This window comes from Pholcus phalangioides, unplaced genomic scaffold (genome assembly GCF_987345545.1).
Source record: "Pholcus phalangioides strain wild (caught in Gottingen) unplaced genomic scaffold, Ppha-v1.0 ptg000029l_1, whole genome shotgun sequence".
Lineage (NCBI taxonomy): Eukaryota > Metazoa > Arthropoda > Arachnida > Araneae > Pholcidae > Pholcus > Pholcus phalangioides.
Window position 1 is genome coordinate 3,836,523 of NW_028301619.1, and position 24,017 is coordinate 3,860,539.

The window sequence follows — 24,017 nt, forward strand, 5'->3', positions numbered from 1 at the left end:
GAAGTGTAACGATTGAATATTTTTACCAGTGTAGGTTTATTACTCTCTGTGACAAGATATTCAAACAGAGGAGATTGGCTCAAATTCGTGCCTTGAAGTTGGGAACCATAGAAAACCACATTCGCGATGCCCACACACAGACGCGATTTGTGGTTTTGTCACCTATACAAATTCGACCGCTTTTCTACAACTTGCTCTTCTTCGGTCTTCAATTCTACTCTAACTTTCTTGACCACTCATTCCTCAAATTTGTTGACCCTCCGACGAACTTGCCACCCTGGGCTATAGCCCTTAAATATGTGTCAGCTCACACGACAGCATACTGGCATATGGTCAATTTAATCATAATAAAATAACAACTTTTCAGATTGCATTTGATTATATTTTCCATACTTGAAGAGTCTTAGTCTGAACGTCCACCTTGTAGTTCTGAATAGCTAAGTTCTGTTATAACCAAGTTTTTAAACCAAAATTTCTTGTCGTTTTAACCGAGTTTAACTGTATGTATTTGCTCGACTCAATAATGAAGATAATTGGAATGTAGTTATAATCTTACCGTCTTCTCGCTGGTTGTCAGAATTGTTGTTGGCTTCATTTCTAGAATTAGCTTCGTTGTTGTTACCGTCCGTGTCATCTTTGAGACGTCCAACTGGCTCAGGATAGATGACGGCCGTGTCACTTCTTTGGAGATATTCTTGAATCTTCTCTTCCTCGCCACCGCCATGGCCGACGACGGACGGTAGGGCCAAGTTTGAAATGGGCAGGATACCGTTGATGGCATGATTATGATGATGCTGTTGTTGCTGTTCCTTTGGATCGACGATCTTGCCGTTGGCCAACAGCTTGCTCGCATACGATTCCTCTGCTGGTCCTCCTTTGGCAGTGTCGCCGATGGCCATTTCGGTGCTGGGAGACGGATGATGCGAAGGCGACAGCGAAGATCTCATCGCAGATTGGGCTTCGGTTTCAGGATCATCAGGCATGTTCTCAAGATCAACTGGCAAGGAACAAAATAATAATCACATTAAAAAGTATCGAAAACTATGATAACTTGAATGCATGATAGCGAGTCATTTTTCTTTTCATATGCACTCACCAGCCCGATAGGGCACTGTTATGGAAAAATTTCATAATAATTTACGTACTGTTATTTTATGTCCACAGGTTAAATCACATATATCTCAAAGCGAACATCAATACCGATTCAAATAAACGTAGATGAAACAATCAATTTTATTGATAATTATTCACTAATAATATTTTCCTAGATTTTCCACAAAATATGAGAATAATTAGAATTTGACCCAAAAAACCCCCGATCTAAAAAAATATCATGCAATTTATTTTCAACCAAAAAACGATATAATTGACGTTAAATGATTTACAGTACTTATAGAAGTTATGCATATAGTATTGTTGTCTATAAAATTTAAAGTCATTCGAAATAACTTTAACATGAGGAAATTGATTCTTGCATTGATTATTGACATTCAAAATAAAATTAATTACAGGACTGCAGTTATTCATAAATACGGAATTTTACTATATCATAAACGTTTATGATGTATAATACTTTATATGGATAACCTCTTGAGATTAACATCAAGGAGTGATGAGCTCACTGAAACAAATATTTTTATTGAAAGGGAGGGTCGCTCCTTAATGCCGCTCATGGGCGCAAGAACGGCATTCAGGAGCTATTGAATTAGAATGCTATCAGTTGAAAAAAACCACGAGAATTGCAACAAATTCCTTCAAATTCTTTTTCCAGAGAGCACAAAACGGCACTATATATTAAAATATGTGTCTGTGATGGAATATTCATCCTAAAAAAAAGCAACCTAGCAACTATAATGTGATTTTTCACACATATTTACAAATTCAGGCAGACACGCCATAATATATGCACATATACGATGCAGCAGTTATCAATCGCTCTTAAATTAGTTATCATTTTAATCACAAGATCAATTTCAATTCTATATTTGGTATGTCACCATTTCTAACGAGATGTCCATTAAAAAAAGAATGTTAGAAATGTTAAGACCACCGCATTAGCCTTAAAAAGGGCAAATTATCGGATAGTGTGGAGTGAAAAACAGCAAGAAAAGTTAGGTGAGAGACAGAACAGATATTTGACAGTCTTGGCTGGCGATTTAATTTACGAAGCATCGCTTTTGTAACAGAGATAAGACATAGAATGTGCTCCAATAAAAGAGAAGAGAAAGCGAATCCACAGATGCGCGTTAAAGAGCACTGATCCAAACTTACGGAAAACAAAAGCTTGTCTGTTGTCCTCTATCGCCTCCTCTCCTTAAAGGAACCTCATGTTTGCGCCTCAAAGATCCTCTCTTTCTCCTCTTTCGCTACAAAAAGCATCGTCTAAGGTTGCCCAAATACAACATGCCGCCAAATTTTGTACGCCAAACAGACCAATGGGCTGTTTGAGCGCGCAATTTGAGACCGCCTTAATTGACAACCGTAATCTGAACTAATAAAATAGAAGTCCGTCATAACGACAGCTAACAATCACAGGAAAATTTCCGTTATAACGGACTCGTTATAAACGAATTTCAATTTTTTGCTCTGTCAGGTAAGAAACTTTGTAATTCTTTACCTACATTTTAAACTGCCGTTTACAGCAGTGTTTCATAAACCTTTTTTCACCCATGGCAACCTTTGGACCATATATTTTTTTTCTGTGACCCCCTTTATTTATCCAGAACCCCCCCCCCCCGGCCATCATACTTATTGAATTGATTTTTTGAGCCAATTGGTATTGAAGAAAAAGTTCACGAGTTAGACTCGACCCCAGATTTAGTTACGGTTTTAGAACTAACGGGTTCTATGCAGTGCCGTCTCAAAACCATGGGCCTCTTTGGGAAAAGGATCTTCTGGAGCCACTTACTTTGGCTGGAAGCAACAGCCTACGTATTTACTTACTCTCGCAAATCGGTACCAGATCTCATCATGTAAGACCAACTATTGACGTCAGGCTCAGGAACATGCCTGGATGGGTCCATGTGTGGCCCAGGGGCCATATTAGCAGCCTCAAGGGCTCCCTACTTGGCTCGGAGTATCTGTATACAAATTCACATACTTATTCTCGAAAACAAAAGTATCAAATCTAATTATCGTGGGGCCCTCGTACACACTCAAGGCCTGGGTTATGTCCGAGTGGGCACATGTGTTAAGAAGGCCCTGGCTCTATGGGCAATTCATTCTCAAAGTAGAACCTACCATATTTCTCTTGAAACGTCATTTCTTTACATCTAATTTTTTTCCCACAGCGCACCCGTGACCGCCTTCAAATATCTCAGGACCGCAAGTGGACCATATAGCCCCAGGTTCGGAGAAACACACTATTTTAGAGCATTTCGTTTTGATATTTGGTGAATGGATAGGATTCCAATCGTGCACAGAATTTGGATCACAGCGGTTGATTCTTTAAAACGTTTTTGAATTGAATTTTGTATGCTCAAAATGATTTGGCCGTCCTTACCGAAAAATTAGAATTTACAAAAGTGATCTCATCAAACAAGACTTCATGGACTCGTTAGAATCTTTCCGCTGATCAGAAATTTTTTTAGCATCATTTGTCCAGCCGTTAGATAACGACATGAGTTCCTGTCAAATGAACCCTTTGCAGTGAAAGTGACAAAAGTCGAAAGTCACTTGTTACGTCTGTACATTGGTTCCCATAGCCCTACAATAGGAAAAAGAGGTAAAAAATCTATGTGTCCATCGCGTCCATATTAAAAGTAACTCGAAATGCTTTTCACTAGGAGCATGTGCTGCAATAAGTGGTCAATAATCTATCCTTAGGTTTGTTTACAAAAAGATAGAAAGGAAAAACTGGTGTTTTTAAGGGTTTTTTTTGGCGCTATAACGGAAGCGTCCTAATTTTCCGTATCTTTAACATTAGCTCTTCAATGGACTACGCGACCAGACAAATCTCGGTAACATTGTCATATGCTGCTTTTTTATTTTTTTGAATTTTTTTTTTATATGAATTCCATTGAAAACATGATAATGTTAAAATTTTTCAATGATCAATCGTTTTTTTTTTTCATTTTCGAGTGGAGATCAGATCGAATTACATCAAACATCTTTTGGTTGCACCACCTCGTCGTCTAGTCCTTAAGAATTCTTTAGCTATGGACGAAAATTGAAGTTTACATGCGAAATATTTTGCCTTTCGGATGGGTCCAAATTTCGAATCAAGCGCTCATTATCTAAGGATGATGTAATTCACTAAAAAATTATTACAAATCCTCCACTTCTTATGTCTCATCCACGAAATATTTGCAGGAGTGATTTCGACATTTTATCTATTGGATTAATTCAGAAAAAAAAAGAAGATACCATTTCGACAACATTTAAATCAGTCAGAAATCACTACTATTTTTGGGACGAATGGCAACTATCAATTCCTAGATCAGAACTAGGTTTCTCTCCCGGGATCCTAAACCTAAAATGCAACCGGGAATTTTCCGGGAATCTGAACTCATTTCCCGGGATCCCAGGAGAGGAAGACTGTTGAACCAGATCAAGCTTTTGTACTGAATTAGACATGTCTAAGAAATTTTTATTACCAAAAGCCTGTACTTTAGAAGTCGCAATCAATAAATTTTGAATAAAACTAATCGTATTAATAGGTAAATTATTAAATTAATGAATTAAATACAGTATATTTATATATAACACGTTAAGCGACCTTGACGAGATATTTCGTCGATCTCTAGCCTCTTATTTTAGCATTGACAAGCCCAGACATTTTGTAAAGTCTATTTCTCAATGGAAAACTTTTCCTCATACGTTATTATTTATTAGGTTCGTTTTCAAAGGTGTTTATTTTTTGTTTTTTACTGAAAAAAAACCAAACGATTACAATATCTGCTCAAGGGGGGTTTGAACCCCATCCTCCCCAGATTTTTTTGAATAACAAATTAATAAACAAGTAATTTCATTAATGACATTAATTAGTAAAATTTAAATATTGATAACTTTCTAATATCAACACTTTTTCTATTATTAAATGCCTTTTAATTTACTTAAATTGCTCATACGTTTACGGCAACCCAATCTCAGGATTGAGCACTGTAATTCCCGCTTTCCCGAGATTGAGGAAAGCCCGGGAAATCCCTAACCAGAATTAAAAAATACGGAGCTTAAAACGTGTGGCCGACGGAACATAAGAAGAGCCAAAAACAGGCTGAACTGCCAGAGGAATGCATTCTTGAAAGATCTTCGGCAAGTTTCTTCGACTCAAATGAAGCGGACACGTTACAAACAGCGCACAAGCAATAACACACGTGTACAAAGGAAACGCCAAGAAAACAACAGAGCATGGAGCTGAAACAACGTTATTTCCAACCCAAATCTGAGCAAGTGAGGCATTAAAAAGGAAGCACAGCTGTAGCATCCATTCTACGTGACACAATATTACATACACAAAGCGATATCTATGTATGAGAAAGAAGGTAGACGTAATAGGTTTCGCGTATAAGATACCGAATATTCATTCATTTTGCCGAGCGTAAATTAATCGATCCACTATACACGTGATCGGTTATTATTAGGGCTGCGGATCGATTAAAAGTTTTAACTGGTTAATCAAAACATTTTAATCGATTAATCGAATTTTAATCGAATATTTTCAAATGCTAGTCACTCATGGCAAACGTAGTGTTGGTAACTACATAATATATAAATTGATGCTATAAAAATTTGTTCTATTCGTTTCACGCATCTATTCACTGAATAGATGTAAACAAGTACAGCAATAGATTAAGAAATAAAGGCCGGCCCGCTTGAAGCTATTTTAATATCGTCTCCCTTTTCCCAAATTAGCAAGTGTCGTTGGTAAATTAGATAAATACTTGAAATTTATCGCCCTTATTTGTGATTATGCATAATAACCTTGTGTAATTGGTGAATTAGATAAATTTGAAAAAAAAAATCCAAATGAATCCAATGTGTGATGAATATAGTCGGACCCGATATAAGGATAACAAATTTTACGATCGTACACTGATATAATAATGTAATACATATACATATATGAATTATCATATAGTACGAGATTTATCATGTTTACTAATTACGCGATGCTTGGGTATTATGCATAATCACCGGTAAAAGTGATAACTTTTTTTAATACTTATTAAATTTGCTAACGACGCTTGAGTAACGACGCCTACTATGCATAATCGCCAGTAAAAGTGATTAATTTATGGAAATTTATCAAATTTACTAACTACGCTTGGGTACTATGCTTAATCCCTGATAAAATCGATCAAGGCCGGTATTATACAATAAAGGTTTGATAAAAGATCTTTTAAAAACTTGGAAAAAAACCCCAATAAGCCTATTGATTACGTTCGCTCGAATGTAACCGATATGCTTATTGATTGCAGTTTCAAGTTTTATAAAACAACTTTTATTAAACTTTTACAATGTAATGCTGGCGTAATTTGGGGAAATTAATCAAATTTACCAACGAGGCTTGGGTACTACGCATAATCACCGATAAAAGTGATAAATTTAGGGTAACTTATCAAACTTACCAAAATGTTCGGCGATTATGCATAATAACCGGTTATTATACATTTATCACATTTACAGTAACATATATATATTCCATTATTTAATTATATCAAATAAATTACTCGATTTTCTGTGTATTTTGTTAATTTCCGATCAGAAATTGATTGCGATGTTCAAGTTAGAAATCAATAGATGTTATCTCTCACATTTTAAATGGAATAAGAACGGCGTTGCAATTCGAATCGTTGATGCCGTATTATTTTAGAAGCGGGGGGAAAAATTGATTTTTTTTTTATATTTAAAGTTTATACTGTGAGAGATGGAGAGGAATTTTTTCGCTCGAACGTCGAAAAGAGAAGAGAAGCGAGGCATCACTTAATTTTAAGCGAAAATTTTTCCACAGTTTAAGTTGCGACGGAGCCTGAGCCTTAATCTGTGTTATCAATAAGCGACTTTTCTACAAGACTACACACACACACACTCTCTCTCTCTGAGTCTCTCTTGCCTTACCAACAAAGAGGTTGCCTCCTCCAACAAAACTACCATCATCGCCGCCAACTGCTCCAAACGCCTCAAACAGGTGCGCCAAATAATGAAACTTCAAAATGATTCGAGAGCTCATAAAATACTCGATACTACAGTAGAACCTCTCGATAACGGATACCCATGGGACCAAAAATTTTGTCCGCTAACGGGGAGTGTTCCGTAATGGGAAGTTACGATATACAGTGGAACTTTGTTCATACGACTTTGACATCTATACGACGCTTGCCTTCAGTCGCAATTGGTTCCTATACATTTCAATATTAAAATGTAGACCTACATGTTACTATGTAAAAGTGATACATCCCGGTGGTTATGCATAATCACCAATCGTCTCGATAAAGAAAGTGTGATCTAATTTCACCACATTTATCACCTTTACCGGCAATTATGCATAATTCCAATATAAAGTTGGAGAGTCTGATAAATGTGGAAAAATTTAACCCTTTTCCTCATTTAATTAAACCAATTAATTATTTTTATGCGTACATGATACGTGCACTACACATATTTTGCAATAAAAATAAATTAAAATAAGTGTGAAGAAGATGAAAACATTTTCATAACAACATTTCAGTCTTGTAAATGTGGGCTTTCTTCACACGTATCAACAAACAATACCAACCATTCGAATTCACCATCTTGGACCATGGTCATGTTCAGATAATAAGTAGTTAATTGACAATTTATAATATTTACCAACAGGAGCTTAAGATTCAACATGATCTTAGCTGAATATGATAAATTCTCGGTTTATGACCAAAAATAAACATATTAAAGTTCGGGGGGAAAAATTGAGTTTGCCTGATTTTACTGTCCGCTAACGGGGAGTGTCCGTAAGGGGAGGGGGGCTCCACTGTATTGCACATTTAATGTGTGTAAAAGAGAAGGTTTTGATGCCAGTTTATGATTTAAAGCAGTGGCTCTCAACCTTGGGAAGAACGGTTGATTCCTATTTTCTGAGTGGAAGACTCGGTCACAGACACGGCTAATGAGAAATAAATGAGGAAAAATGAAACAGTGAATCGCTCACGGCCCGATACGACAAATGTCAGGGCCCGGCGGTTGAGAAATACTGACTTAAAGAAATATTCTCAACCTTTCTAAAAACAAGCACCAGTAGTAAAATGTCTGAAACATTTAACGAACACAGTGGACGGACCACTTGTGTCCCGTATTACGGACATTCCTGTAATTTTCGTTGTTCCGATATTTTTATACATTTGTCCTGCTTTTTCAACGATACTTATTTGAATTTGTAATATTTACTGAAGTCGTGAACACGCGCAACGTTTTTATAACATAAATTTTATACTATGATAATTATGGCAAAACTATATAAATATTCATCTCACATTTATTAGATCCATATCGTTGTTTCGTTTTATTTGTCATGTTTAACGTTTTGTCCGCGATTTTCTTGGAATTTTAATTACGATTGATGATTGTACCTACTTCTGACAATGTTTTTGATGACAATTCACGATGTCTCTTATTTTACGGATTATTTTATTTGAAATCCTAGTTTACTATATTTTTCTGAATGAAATATACAGTCATCAGATCATTTGAATATTTTTTCGTGAAATAGATTGTTGTTTTTTTTTTCAACTCTTCTAGATTTTTGTTTACTGCGATTTCTAGCAGCCCTCTATTTCTACACCCTTCTACAATTTTGGCAGTAATTAGCAAGCTGCATTAAGAGCAATAAATTACAATTTTGTGTAAAATTTAGTAATATCTCGTATTTAGGATCGCGATTTCCTGCATTCTTCTCATGATGTAACGGGTACCTAAGTGTATGAAGGTTTTATCTTATTTGAACCCAGACACAATTACAACGGGTGAATAATTTTATAAATTCTGCCTGCGGACAACCTATGACATCGTCGTGGAACATAAGTTGAAAAACGCTGATTTACAGCAATTCCAAATATCGTCTCAGGGGTGTTTTAACCTTTATCAGCTGTTACGCAAAATTGACATGATCAACTTCACGACCCATCAGCTATTTTTAATTTGAAAAAGTCTTGGTAAATATTTTTGATCAACTACATGTTTAGTTCTCGTGTCTAGTAAAACCTAGCCCATGGTGTCTTAACAGGTAGGCCAATAGGGCCTGGAATCGAACAGGAAACGAAGATTATTAAAGGTTATACCAAGATTATTAAAAGCCTTCAATAATTCTCAGATTATTTCTTTAAAAATTCTGAATTTTCATTAATTCTGGAATTATTTCCCTTTAGTTATCAATTATCTTTCATTAATTTCAGAATTATTTTTCATTCATTTTTCAGAATTATTTTTCATTCATTTTTCAGAATTATTTTTCATTAATTCTTGAGTTGTTTTATATCTGTTCCGGAATTATTTCTCATTAACTTTCAATTATTTTTCAATAATTTTCGAACTATTTCTTTCTTTAATTTTCAATAATTATCTTTCATTGATTTTAAAAAGATAATTATTGAATATCAAATAATTATTGAATTGAAAGGTAATTATTTTTCATCAATTCTGGAATCATTTTCCATTTATTATGAAATGTTTTTCATTAATTCTAGATTGCAAACAGATTCTCTTATGACCCATCTCAGCAGCCTCTGCGACCCAAGTTTAAGTCGCGATCCACAGGTTAAGAACCCCTGCTCTACCTCATCATCACAGTGCGGGAGAAATGTAATATAACACTGGACAACTACGACATTGTGTCCGACATATCAAAATATACCATTCCGAATGATTATGACCTGTTGAACATGAATATTACCATGAAAGTTTTACTGGCTCTTGTTTTTGAGATATTACCATGTAATGTGGGAAAAAAAGTGTTCTATAAGAGTGGTATCTGTGGACAACAATGAAAGTGTGTCCAACATGAAAATACATGATTCCGAATGGTTTTGACCTGCTGGGCACGAATATTACGAAAAAGTTCTATCGGTCTTTTTTCTGGACATATTACCATGCTAAATGTGTGTTAAAAAAGTGCTTTACGAACTGTATCTTCAGATAACAATGAAACTGCTGACGTGAAAGTCCGACATGACAATACACAATTCCGAATGGCTTTGACCTGCTGATTATGGAATATCACCATGAAAAAGATCTATTAGCCTTTCTATCGGAGATACGTATTATCATGTTAAGAAGGAATGAACTAGCTGTTATATATTTGTGTTTCTATGTATTTTTGTTGTCATTTTATGTACAGGGTGGGCAAAAAATCCGTTGAAACTCTGAAAATTCATAAAAACCGGAAGAATAATGGAAATAAAAAACGGTTTGCAGGGTTAGCATCGCTAGGTCACGAAAAAAAATTTAAGACAGGAAAAAAACACTCAAAAACGGCCGATAGGTGGCGTTGACGTACACAAGTCAAAGAAAAGGTACACAAATAACGAATAACGAACATATTTTAACTAAATAACTATAACGAAATATTTTTAAATCTCGTTTGGAATTTACTATAGTCTGATGTTAAACTCATCTCGATACAATGATATCCTTTACTACGATAAATCCCTCTACAACGTTATGTTTTGAGGAGATTTTGAAGCCACTAAACGATATTTTTTATATTTTGCTCAAAATCACCTTCAATACATATTTTTAAGTTCCAGTTTTTGTTCTTTGTGTGATGTTTAATGATACTGGTATTTTTCACTATCTACCCTCCGAGAGTGTTGATGAAGTTGCCTTGACGATACTTTCTGTGTAGTATACAAAAAGTGTTGTACAGTAAACCACTTACAGTGTGAAAGAACTAAATGATCTAAATGAAATAAATGAACTAAATGTACTAAAATTACGTACACAATGAATTGGAGTTTTTTGTTACGAATAAATACTTATAAAGTCATTTTATGATATAGTAACAACGGCAATTCAGAAGAGATGCTAACAACAGCATAAATTTGGCGGCGACTGATAATAATGCTACCCTTGATATAACGAACGATAACTCCTCTACAACTAAATTTTTCCTCGGTCCGCAGAGTATTGTTATATCGAGGTTTCACTGAATTACTTTTTTTAAATTTTCTGAACGTTTTTTGGAAGGCGCATGTTTCAGCAGCTTTTGTGTCTTTTTTATACGTATTGAAATTAACATTTTGTGTGGCAGCATGGGGAAGTTGAACGTCTACTGTAGCGGTTCTGAACTTGTACTCCGCAGAGTCATTGGAGCTCCGTGTACACTCCCCAGGGGCTCCGCGGCCGATCGAAAAAAATCAGTAAATTTGATAAATAAAAAAAAAAAAAAAAAACCAGTGTGGGGCTCCTCCATAAAAATTAGATACCACGTGTCAAAACTGGTTGAGAACCGCTGTCTGCTGAAATGTCCAATCTGACTTTCCTCTGAATCGGGGTATATTCTGAATATTTTTTACAAACCGATCAAAAATCAAATTGACACTCTATTTCTTAAAGATAGAATACTGGTTAAATTTGTAGAGATATTTATGATACCATGAAGATGATGCTTTTCATGAACTAACCCTCGATAGTCCCATGTATACTTAAATATACGTGGTAAACACTTGGTAAAAAACCCATTATAGCAATTTCTTTTGTATTTTAGAAACTACATCTTTCAGTGTCATTTGAGTGCAAAGTACGGCTATATGCGATAAGTATAAAACTTTTTTTAACTAGAAAGAGTTGATTCCCCACCGGTGTCAGTTTTTGAGAACTGATAAAATTTTATGTGCTCAGAGATTTATAACATCGCACCAAATTGAGGGTATCTGAAATAAAATTCAAGAAAACTATTCTACTTTGACGAATAAGATTTTACCTGTTTGTAGATAACAGTAAAATAAAGGCAAACATTACATTTTCCCCTTAATTAACCATTTTTACTAATTAAAAAGTCCACTCTAATTAAGCAAACTGCTGTGTTGATGCATTTTTAAGTTAAAATATGCTAACAGAACCATTTTACATCTGTTTTGCAAAAAGGAAATAAGAAATAAAACTAATACTTTTTTGGGGGGGACGAGTGAACCATAGAGGGTTAACAGTTCAACACTTTGTTTAAACCCAAGAATTTAGTGCAATAAATAAATATCCGAGTTGATGATAATGTCTGGAGATGGAAATCGAAGACAATACGAAATTGAGCATTCACAACTCAGAAGAGATTCCATAATTTCTAAAAGTTCAATTTACAATCGTTTCGTGAAATTAGTGAAAAAACCGTGCATTCAGTGAGTGACATGCAATGCAAAGAACAAATTTTTAAAGCTTCAAATTTCTTCGATGATCCAATTTAAATTCCCATGAGATAGACTGAGATTTTTTTTCTATTACAACCATCATCTTTCATTTATGAAAAACCCACATTCACCGAATTAACGCGTTTAAAGGCCAACAAATGATGCGACAAAAATTATACCAGAGCGAATTGCGAAAACGGCTAAAAATTACGATAAAAATTTATATTCTATCGGCGTATATAAGTCAAGTTTAAATTTATTTTTCTCCGTTGGGAAACTTACGAGAACTTTCGGGACGAATGAATATATTTAGTTACGGCCGGTGGAAAAAGGTTCAAGTTTGGAAAAAAAGCGATATATCGCCAAAACGTGGCGATATATTTTGAATGATCAGCTTTGCTCCTCGGCATCTTTCTCTGCGATCTCTTTTTCGTTCGACGTTTTCTTGTTCATCGATAAAACAACAGCTGGCAAATGGAAAACAACAACAAAAATTCATTTACTTCTTTGGCGCTTATTCTCTTCTACACACACACACACACATATATATACACTAGAGATACTGTGTATTTATTTTATTTATTTATTATTGTTATTTTTTTTCCGCACTTATATCTGACACAAGCATCTTTCTGTACGTGCCTTTATATATTATTATTTATTTTTTTATGTTGCATCTGCGAGAAAGAGAGAGAGATTCGTCGACCAAATAAGCTTAAAGATTCCCCTCTGATCACTGGGGTATAAGGGATACAAGGGATACGATATTAAAGCTTTCTCTCTCTTTTCATCCATTTTTCCTCACTTCCCATCCAAAACCTGCCTGTTTGTAGTAACAGTATTGTTTTTCGTCAAAAAGTTTTCACATTTCAGGTCGAATGATCATTTCCCTAAAGAAGAACAAAACTTGCAACTCTTTAAGCAGAAGAAAAGAAGGTGCGCGGCTCCTAAAAATCGGTCGGTCCGTATTATTAATATTTAGTGGTGCGAACAAATTCCTAATTTTGTTTCACGGGGATCCGCATTTCTTTTCCGAGAGAAAATATCTTTTCTACTTTTTTTATCTATTCATCTTTGAAGTAATCGAAAAGAACGCGCTTATTTATTAAAATTAGATCGTCACTCAATTGAGTCTCACTTCTCTTTGATTTTTCCGGTCGAAAATGATGTGACTGACGCCGTGATGAGATATTTTCTATCGATGTAAGTGTTATTAGCACGTTGATTTTTTTTAAAATTAGATTGCTATTGAATTGAAGCAATGCAAGGCCGCGGATAGACGTATTAGGCCGTCTGTCTCATAAGTAATTTTTGCATAGGCTGGAAAAAGATGGTCTCTGACGGGCAAATTAGGAATCACTACAGGATTAAGCCAGTGTCAAGCTTGGCTTCATTTGTGTTAAGCCTGTCCCAATAGTCATTCGCAAATATTTGCTTCCAATATTTGCCTTACCCTGATGTCAGAGCGCCGTAGGAGTGTGTGACCGGTGCAGCAGCACTTGGCCCCGCTCTTACGGTAAAATATACATATATTAAAAAACAATTTTATTTTTTTGGAGTAAACAAGATATCTGAGCTACAACTGATTTAGTTCTGGAATTATTGTCTCTCATTAATTCTGAATTTTCATCTTTCCCTCTCGCACGATTCTGGGATTTCTCTCTCTCTCATCCATTCTGGATTTTTACGAATTCTGGGAGATTTTTCCCTCATAATTCTGAATTTCCATCAATACTGGAATTATTTCTTTCATTAATTCTTAATTTTCATGAATTATGGGATTTTTTCTTCAATTAATTCTGAACTTTCATTGAGTTTTTAGGAGACAAACATGGTTTTTGGCTCGAGAAAAATACCCCTAAATAATTTTTCTTTCAACTTTTAGGACTTAATATTACTCTGTTCCATGTTAAAAGATGTACTTGATGAAATCAGAAAATTTTATAGTCGCCAATACCAATTTTCTATTCGCCATGGTAATCTGGCGCATGGGATTTGTCAAGCCCTGGTCTATGTATAGTGTTTAAGGAAGTAAAGTAAGTCAGCAAATTTAGAAATAAAATGGACTAAGAGGGGCTCCACCATAAAAAGTGATTCTAAAATGTTCTCTGTGGGTTAAAAGAGGTTGGGAACCGTTGGTCTAAAACAGTGGTCCCTAACATGAGGTACACGACGATCCCTTGAATGATATGCGACAACTATACAGTAATTGCGAAAAAATAGGTGAAGTAATAAAAATTGCATAGTGTGAGTTATGGTAAAATATACAAGAGAACGATGGCTTCTCGTAACGAGCGGACCCGGTACAGAGCACCAATCCATAAAGGAGCGTCAAATTATCGGAGAATCCTCATCTCCAGGATCACGATTGCATGTCAGAACTGGTAAAATTGTTATCCCATGAACTACCAATACAGTAGAAGTAGCGTGTGAATATTTTCAGTACCATATCGATACATTACAAAATAACATTATTAAAAATCCATCTCATACATTATCAATGACGTCACTTTATTCTATCTCTCTACGTCCCTAGATGATAGGTGTAAAAGAACCTGCGTTCTAGACGAGTAAAGGTATACCTTGGAATTTATCAATCAAATTTTTACGCGGCTTCTTCAAAAATTTCGAATTACAATATCATTACTTATTAGCGCTGGGCATTTATTCCTCCTACAGATGTAGAACATGCGGCGGACATTGGGCACACGAGTTTCTATTCCGTATAAATACCATGACTATCTTCAAACGCACACACAGTATTCAAAAACTATTTAACATATAATCAAGAGGTACAGAAACCAATCATTATGATGAAAGAAAATGGTGTTCCATGCATGCGCTCGTCCTTTTTCTTTAGAGCGAAAAACTCAATAATATTATAGGATTTTTTTTTTTCACCGAGTATGAAAACCAAATTTGAAGACTTTCCGGAAAATGATGCACTTTGCCAGGGTAAATTTTTTATAAGAATTAAGAATAGAGCAAAATTCTATCAATAGCAAAATTCTGGAATATTTTGTCCTTTAAATGGACACGATTCTTAAGCGTCACGAAAATAGGTCAGATTTTGAGTATCAAACAACTTTTATACAACACACGCGAAGACAATGTTCAATATTTCGTTAGAAAGAGGAAGATTTAAAATTTCTAGTGAGAGATAAGAGTTTGATCTCAGTATGACATTATCAGATAATACAAGTGTCGTAAACGTGAAGTACGAAAACTGTCTTGCCACACATCGAAAATTGGTATATCTTGAGACCCCGGCCTGCTATCACCTTATGTGAGGTGTCGTTGAATTTGCCTTTAAAAAAGTTTACAAGAATGTAGTGAAATAAAAGCTAATAAGAAGCATTTGGCTAAAATATGGTCAAAATATGACTAATAAATTGATTTTGAAACATCAAAAACGATTTGAGACAATAGAGTGACTTATGGGGATTTCAAAAAAATTCAAACTCGCTAATGCTTTACTAATCAACGTATTCACGTTAAAAACTCGACACAGCCTACGCTAATTTTTTTTTTCCAGTTATAATAGCGATGTGTACTGTTCCTCCAGGATGTTTATAGAATTATGGGTAATGACGAAATATTTCATCTATTTCGAAACCTTTACAGAGAGTGGATGGCTCTCTACCATTAAAGAGAGAGAGAGAGAGATGTGTGTGTAACGACATACAGCCAGTGGAAATGTCCACACCCACTACTGAATTTATATATATATTAGTGTTGTTGTAGACTAGACATACAGTAAGTGTAGTACAGTACATATAGATGGTCGTTTCTCCTCCAGTACGAGGAGGAGCTTCCTTCGGACGAAAATGACGGTAAAAATTTTCCTCGTGGCTGCGCATTTTTGCTCCATTTTTTTTTTTTGGAATGACATTGCGTGAATCAGGGTGAGCATTCTGAAGACCCAACATGACAAATTATACTCGTACCCCATTCCCCATCTTTCAAAAAAATAAAAAACCACCCATCGTTCCTTCGCCGCCATCATACCGATGAACAATATTCCTTATCACCGCGATGAATTGTACGGTGTCAATATGGATTTGTCAAGTCAATGACACAAGGCACCCACACGCTCCGCTGAACATAAAAATCCCCCATCCATATTTTTTTAGTGGTTCTTTCAGACCTTTTTCGCAAATGGCTTCTTCTCCTCCTCCTCAAGATTGCCTAGGTAATTTATTAAGCTCACATTAGGTTCACACGTCACGCGTATTCTACTCTCGTCTAGCGTTTCCTAATTGAGATGTTACTAATATAGAGGGGGTTCTTTTTTTTTTGACTTTATACGGCCATTTATTTGCTTACGACAGTGTTTCTCAAATTATGTGTCGCGGCGAGCCTAAGATATGGGTCAGGATGGTCGAATCGTTCGAGTTCGTTAGATCGTCCGGTATTTTACGGGACAGACAAATTTACTCCATACTATTCGGCTCTTGGAAGAGACGATCATTCCTATCAACCACCACCCGCCGGATCCGTGCCTGAGCGAAGGCTGACATCTTCAGATGCGAATTAATAAATTTACAGCAATCATTTAGAAAATTTATTTTTTCCTATATTTCGGTGAGTTAGTATTGTCATTATCATGATAAATGAACGAATGTGATTTTTCGACTTTAGAGGTATCTCCGTGGATAAACGCCGAATTTCTCGTAAGAATAGAATACCTATAGTTGATTTCAGGGTAATAAAAATTGCTATCCAAACTACAGCGTCCATAATATTCATAGGATGGAGCCTATGTGAAGAGGGTTGAAAGCGAGTGAGGGGAAGTAAAATCGAGGGTTGGCAAGTAAGTCTCATCGTATATTTCATCAGCAAGACCCCAGGAGAGGCCGTTTGGCAATCGAGTTACAAACAATTAATAGTGAGAAGGAAGTTGGGTAGGGAGCCTAGTAGCATTTATGGTGAAAGGCTTTTTATTAGATTAAGGCCCGCAGCGTGAGCCGTCAACCAACCAACCACGTGGCCGATAGGGTAGGAGAGAAAAGGACTTTCCTTGATTCCTTTCCCGAAGCAACAAAAAAGCCCGTCCAATGCATCCTTTCACTCTCTGACGTGTATCCTTCTCTTTACTTACTTATTTTACTTACTCAGTCGACAGCATCGCTGTAATCAACGCTGATATTAAACCGATGCGACGACGCCATCGAATTTTCACCATTTTTCCATCACGTGGAATAAAAATTCCACCGCACAGGCTTACCATTAACCAATCTTTGACGCTTTACAAAAGTGATGGAAAAATACCCATGGAGCCACTTCTATATTATTGGCAAAATAAGATCCACTCGATTGATTAATAATTTCCATTCATTATTTGACTTGATTTCTCAATTTGTAGACAATATTCAATGACATCACTAATGACTGATGCGTATCTCTAATGCTATTTCTAAACGAGAAAACTTACTTTTATTCCCCATGTGTCAAATCCATGGCCTGCACAAGGGCTCCCAATGGTTCCCAATCTCTGCTCCGTGTGCACTTTCAAGGGGCTTCTCGGCTGCCCCCAGGAATATAAAAAAAATTTGTGAAGAAATTGGTAGCTAGTCAAAGAAAGTTTGGAACTGCTGCTTTAGGGGCAACCTAATGCAGTGTTTCTCAACCGCCGGGTCGCAGCCCGGTACCGGGCTCTGACATCAGTCAAATCGGGAGATGAATAGTTCACTGATTTATACCCCATTAAGCGTGTGTTTGACCAGGACTTCCACTCATATAAAAGAAACCAACCGAGCGGCGGGCTTCCAAAGGTTGAGAATCACTGACCTAATGCACTGTATTTCTAGTTTTTTACACTACGAATTCAAAAGAAAACATATGTAAGGGTTTCAAGGGATAGACTTTAAAAGAGGTCCTTAAACAGCGGTCCACAGAACCCTTGGGGGTTCCTGGGAAGATTTCAGGGGGTCGTGAACTTATACGTGCAAACAATTGATTCATTGTTTTTACTATGTTTTTTTGAATAGTATTTTGCAAAGTAGTTTGTGGCCTCCATTTTACTAGCGCGGGGGTTCCAAGGAATTCATCTTATTGACACAAAGGGTCCTTGGTACACAAAAGGTTAAGACACCTTCTTTAGCTCAGGTTCTTCACAGGTCTCCTACCAGGATGACCTGTCTCTGGTTAGGACTATAGTAAAGCGTAAAACTCTTTTATTTTTTTATACGATGTGCCTATAAATCGATAATGCTTCAATTTAAGGCTCCGTTATAACCAATTTGATTTAAAATTTAATACATATTTAAATCCTTCTCCAGCCTCTAATGTTTTTGCTGCCTAATGCGGCTGCACTTTCTGCATCTGCGTAAGTCCGGTCCTGAGGATCCTAAAACTCCTGGCCTAGAGTGCATCTAAAATCCTGGGCCCTAGGTCCTCTCACCGACCGAAATTGTGTGGTTGCTGGCGTTTCTACCAGTTTGGCATTGTAGGGTACCACCTGGAAATGAGGTGGGTGTTAGTGGATTTATATTAGATAGGTCACGCTAGTTTCTCTGTATAAGATGTCTCTAAATAGGCTTATATACAAAGTAAAGAGAATTTGCGAGGGCAGAGAGAAGCGGTATTAAATAAATTTACTCGTGCACCAGATTTCATTTCCCGCATTTTAGGTTCAGAAAGAAAAACGCAGGCATTACTTACACAAAGTTAGCGAACGAATGAGTAAGCGGTGGGCTTTTCAGTAAAAACAGGGAGGTGAAGGAGGGCCGCCAAACACCGGAAAATTCAGCCGTTTTGTGCTCGCAGTCAAAAGACTATAAATCCTTGGCATTTAAGAATCAAGCAAGAGAAATGGGGCGGAGACCGGAGAGAGCACCGAATCCGGGCAAAGGGAGCAAAAATGCCATGGTGTATGCAGCAAACCAGGAGAAAATCCCCTAATGTTCTGGCAACACCAGGGGGGGTTTTTCGCCTATTGTCTATTGTTTAATTTTCTTCGCGTTTAGACGCCCAGTCGCCAACACGGGAGCGACAAAACTAAAAACTGAGACCAAAATAATAATAAAAAAAAAACATTTTCGGGCTTTGCTTTGGGCGGCTTTTACTCTTTTCTCTCTCTGACGAGTGCTGAAGTGAACAATCACAATGGTAATCAGTACAGGCTGGAGGCCTGCCAGAATTGGCGGTGAGGCTAGGTTTCCGCATCTTCCCCAAAAAATTACGTTATTACAACTAAGACGTTGGGCAAAAGCCAAAAGAAAAATACGGGATCATATTGAAATGATTTCTCGTTCACGTGTAAAAAAAAAACGTCAATTAATATAATTTGATAATTATTTTTCCTTGAAAATTTCTAATGTTATTCATTTTTCGATTAATTACCGATATATTATGATCAGAGACTATCATTTGCTGGTTGTTTGGTTTACCTAACATTAAAAACCGAGTCAAATATTACCATAGGAGGATTCATTGAATACGATTATATTACTCGTTTCAGTAAGTACTACGAGATGGCAGCACCATCGGCTAATACTAAACTTTGCGGATAAATTTTAGGAGTTCTGCGCTATTTTAACCCTTTTATTGAGAGCTTTTCCAATTTGTTGGAAATTTTTTCAAAAGAAAAGTTTATAAAAGAATTGAATATTAATTTATAATGTTTTAATCAATATAAATTGATTAACTTTATTTAATAAAAATAGTTAGTAATTATGAAAAATTTGTAATCGCGAAGAAAAGGAAATTCAAAACTATTTTTTTTTTTGATTATTTCTGTTCATGGTCGGGAACAAAAAATTTAGAAAAAGATATTTTAAAAAATATCATTTTTTAAAAATCAAATTATTTCTTTGCATATAATTTTTTTTTTTTAAATACTGACATTTATTAGACTTTTTAACCCTCTATGGGTTCCCGTATAAATTTGAATATACATGACAAATATACGGTTAAAAAATACCTATTATACCAATTTCTTTTCTCAATTTTTTCGGTATTTTAGAAAGTACATCTTTTAGTGTCATTTCAGTACAATATACGGCTATATAAGTACAATACTTTTTTTAATCTGGTGGCATTTTTAGGAGCTGCTGAAATTTTACGTGTTCTGAGATTTATAAAAGTACACCAAATTAAGAGGAATTGAAAATAAAATCCAAGGTGAAAACTATTCAAATTTTCTAAGTAAGATATTATCTGTTCAGAGATAACATTGAAATCAAAGCAAACTGTATATTTTACTGTTAATTAACCGTTTTAGCTAATTCAACGTTCACTCTAATTAACGAAAATGCCGTGTTAATGTATTTTTTCAATTAAAAATATGCTGGCAGCTTAATTAACAAAATTCAATACATTTTCATGGGGTTTAACCATAGAGCAGAGTTTCTCAAAATTTTGGTTGTAACAATTTTTTTTGTACATTTGCCCCGTTTTTTAAGCGATTCTTTTATTTGAATTTGCGATATTTACTAAAGTCATGACTACACAGCGTTTTCAAAATATAGTATATAAATTATTTTACCATATAATTATGGCAAAACATATAGATATTCGTTTCAAATATTTGTCAGGTTCAATGTTTTTTTTTTCGCAGTTTTTCAGCAATTTTAACAAAAATTAGTGATTGTGCCTACTTCCGGCAACATTTTTGATGGCGATTGGAGGTATCCCGTATTTTACCCTGTTTAAGATCCCAGTTTGCCGTATGAAATATGGTCATTATATCATTTGAATATCTTTTTCGTGAAATACATTATGCTTACTGTGATTTGTAGCAGCTCTTTATTTCCCCACCCTTCAGCGATTTTAGAAGTAATTAGAATTTAAGGGAATAAACTGCATTTTTTTAGCAAAATTAAGTGATATTCCGTCTCGTATTTACGATTGTAATTTTCCTCGATTAGGAATATTATGAAGGTATATTTTTAATTGAACCCATATATGTATATTACTATTAGAACGGTAGAATAATTTTTCATTTAGTGAGAATTATAAATTATCGAGTCTGCCTGCGGACAATCTCAGGTCCACGCACCATAGGTTGAGAAACGCTGCCATGGAGGATGTAATTTCCAAAAGTGTGTATGTAAATTACTTGAAACATTTTTCTGTTAACGCGTCTGTCAAAAATGAGCTGATTTGTCAGAACAATTTACTGTACTTAACCTTGTGTGGTAGTTTTTATTTACGTTGTGCTCGAGAAAGGGTTGAAAACTTATTCTTGGAATTCTTGCATTTATTCGCTGTTTGATTTATATTTTTGAACTTGTAACACTCAAACTCGTGAAGGAGACATAACATCTTTTGGAGTTAACGACGAACTGTTTAGTTTTTACGAGATTCCTTCAGACGGAAGTTATGAGACCGAACCAGCTTATATCAACAAATTTCTCGAAAAAACGTTGAACAGACGGAAAACTGCGCAGGAACTGAACAGGATATAACAGTGACCACGATTGATGGTTCGCCAGTAATATATCTACTGGAAAACATCAAAACAAAAACTTATGTACGGTAACATACGCCATAAAAGGCACAGCTCGCCATTATCCCAAGCAGTAGAGTCTGTGAATGGGTGAATCAACATGGTCCAGAGTCAAACTGAGCCTAACCCCCTCCCCATCACAGAAATTACTGAAGATTTTCATTCTCGATTTCTCGAGCCACAAAACTTGCTGAGACGTCTCCTTATCTCGGCGGAAGGGGGGGGGGGAATCCAGATTGCTCCTCCCAAGAGCCGGATAATGTAGGAAAAATTGTTCTGTCCCGTAAAATACAGGACGAGAGAAACCTGCATAATCAGTCATCCCTCTGATTCGTGTCTTTTTCCAGGTTCTATGAAGCAGGGTATCTCAACATTTCTGAAAACAAGGACCAGTAAAATGTCTGAAACAATTTGACGGACCCTTTGTGTTCGTATTACGGGACATACCTGTAAATTTTTGTTGTCCCGTTTTTTCAACGATACTTATTTGAATTTGCAATAATTACTAAAGTCGTAACGCACACGCCGTTTTCATAATATAAATGATAATTATGACAAAAATTATAAATATTCATCTTACATATTTGTCAGGTTTAACGTTCTTTCCGCCATTTTTCAGCAATTTCAATTACGATTGGTGATTGTGCCTATTTCTGACAATGTTTTTGATGACAATTGGCGATGTTTGTATTTTACGGATTATTATTTGAAATCCCAGTTAACCGAATTTTATTTTTCTCAATGAAACATGGGTATCAGATCATTTGAATTTTTTTTTTCGTGAAATGCATTTTTGTTTACCCTGATTTGTAGCCGCTCTTTATTTCCACATTCTCCAGCAATTTTAGGGTATGATGATGTATGGTGATGAAGTATGAAGTTATAATTTTATTTGAACCCACATGGATATTACTAATATGAATTACAACGGGTAAATAATTTTATCAAGTCTGCCTGCGGACCATCTATGCTATCGTCACGGACAACAAGTTGAGAAATGCTGCTATAAAGGATCGTCTCCTGCAAATGCTACATTACCGGGTGTAAGCATTTGAATGAACAAAAACAATATCTCATTCATTCAATCAGCCAGAGCAGAGTTTACTAAACTTCTGGACCCATGACCCTCCTTTCAAATCTAAATTCTTTTCGTAGCATCGCGGTTTCATCCCGCCGCCCACCTTTTTTCATACAGCAGAGAGGCATTGTCCGTATTTTTTTGGGCAAATTTATAATGAGCAAAAATTTTCATAAATAAGGAAGGACCTCCTGTGATCTATGACTATAACAGATCCTAGACTATAATAGTTAATGACCTTCCCTGTTGGAGGGGGATGAGGCCCAGTTTCAAGGAGCCCCGGAAATTATATGTCATGTGTATTTTAGTCTTTTTCTCCTATTTGCGTGAAGTATTGCCGAAGGTGGAATATCTCTCACACACACACACACACCCAAGCGCCGGAACCTAGGAGTAGACGCCATTTGAGCACCCCCCCCCCACCAATAATTTCTGAAAAAAAACAATGCAATGCACCTTCCTCCTCCGTACGAGCTGGAGTCCCGTATATACGAGACGACCAGCAACTTTAAACCCCTCCAATGTTTTCGCCTCTTCACGCACGCCCTTATCTGTAATCACAACATAAAAATATCGCTAAGTCCATAATTTTAAGTTTGCTTTGCATATTTGTTCTTGTCGAATTTTTAAAATTGAATACCCTGATGAAGATACAAAGTAAGCAACTGGTCATAGCATACTTTGGAATTTATTTTGATAGCAATTGCACACAACCGCTACATAATAATAATGTAACTATGTCTCGAAGAAAGCGATATACACACAAAGGCAACTCAAAAATTCATGTTTGCCTATGACTCGAGCTGACGAAAAACGGGCCCTGGGATGGGAGCTCTATCCAGGACCGTCTCAAATTCATAGGCCGACACGCAAATTGATGTTCTGGGCACTATAATTAGCTGCGAGTAAAAGCTTACATATTGACATACTCTAAAAAATCATAGTAGCAGAACTCAAATTTATGCTCTCATAAACATGAGGTCCTCCCATATCTAGATGACCCAGGTTCCATGGCCAGTCCTGCTGAATTTTAAAAGTATAGTAATTTTTTCTTCCATATTTCCCTTGAAAGCTTCATTTTTACACATTTGTTTTTTCTTTCTTTCACAGCTCTGCGGCCCCCTTGAACATAGGCAATGACTCTCTCTTCACTTGATTTCAAAAATCCCTTTAGGAT

The 24,017-nt window shown here is 35.9% G+C and overlaps 1 protein-coding gene across 1 annotated transcript in view; it reads right to left on the reverse strand.

Annotated features, from left to right (window-relative positions):
- zfh1 (Zn finger homeodomain 1) overlaps nucleotides 1-24,017 on the reverse strand; it is a 370,694-nt gene that overhangs the window by 83,914 nt on the left and 262,763 nt on the right. Inside the window, exon 2 of the mRNA XM_089252439.1 lies at nucleotides 557-997. Within this exon, the coding sequence (XP_089108565.1) occupies nucleotides 557-997 (441 nt within the window). The remainder of the gene's footprint in view (nucleotides 1-556; nucleotides 998-24,017) is intronic.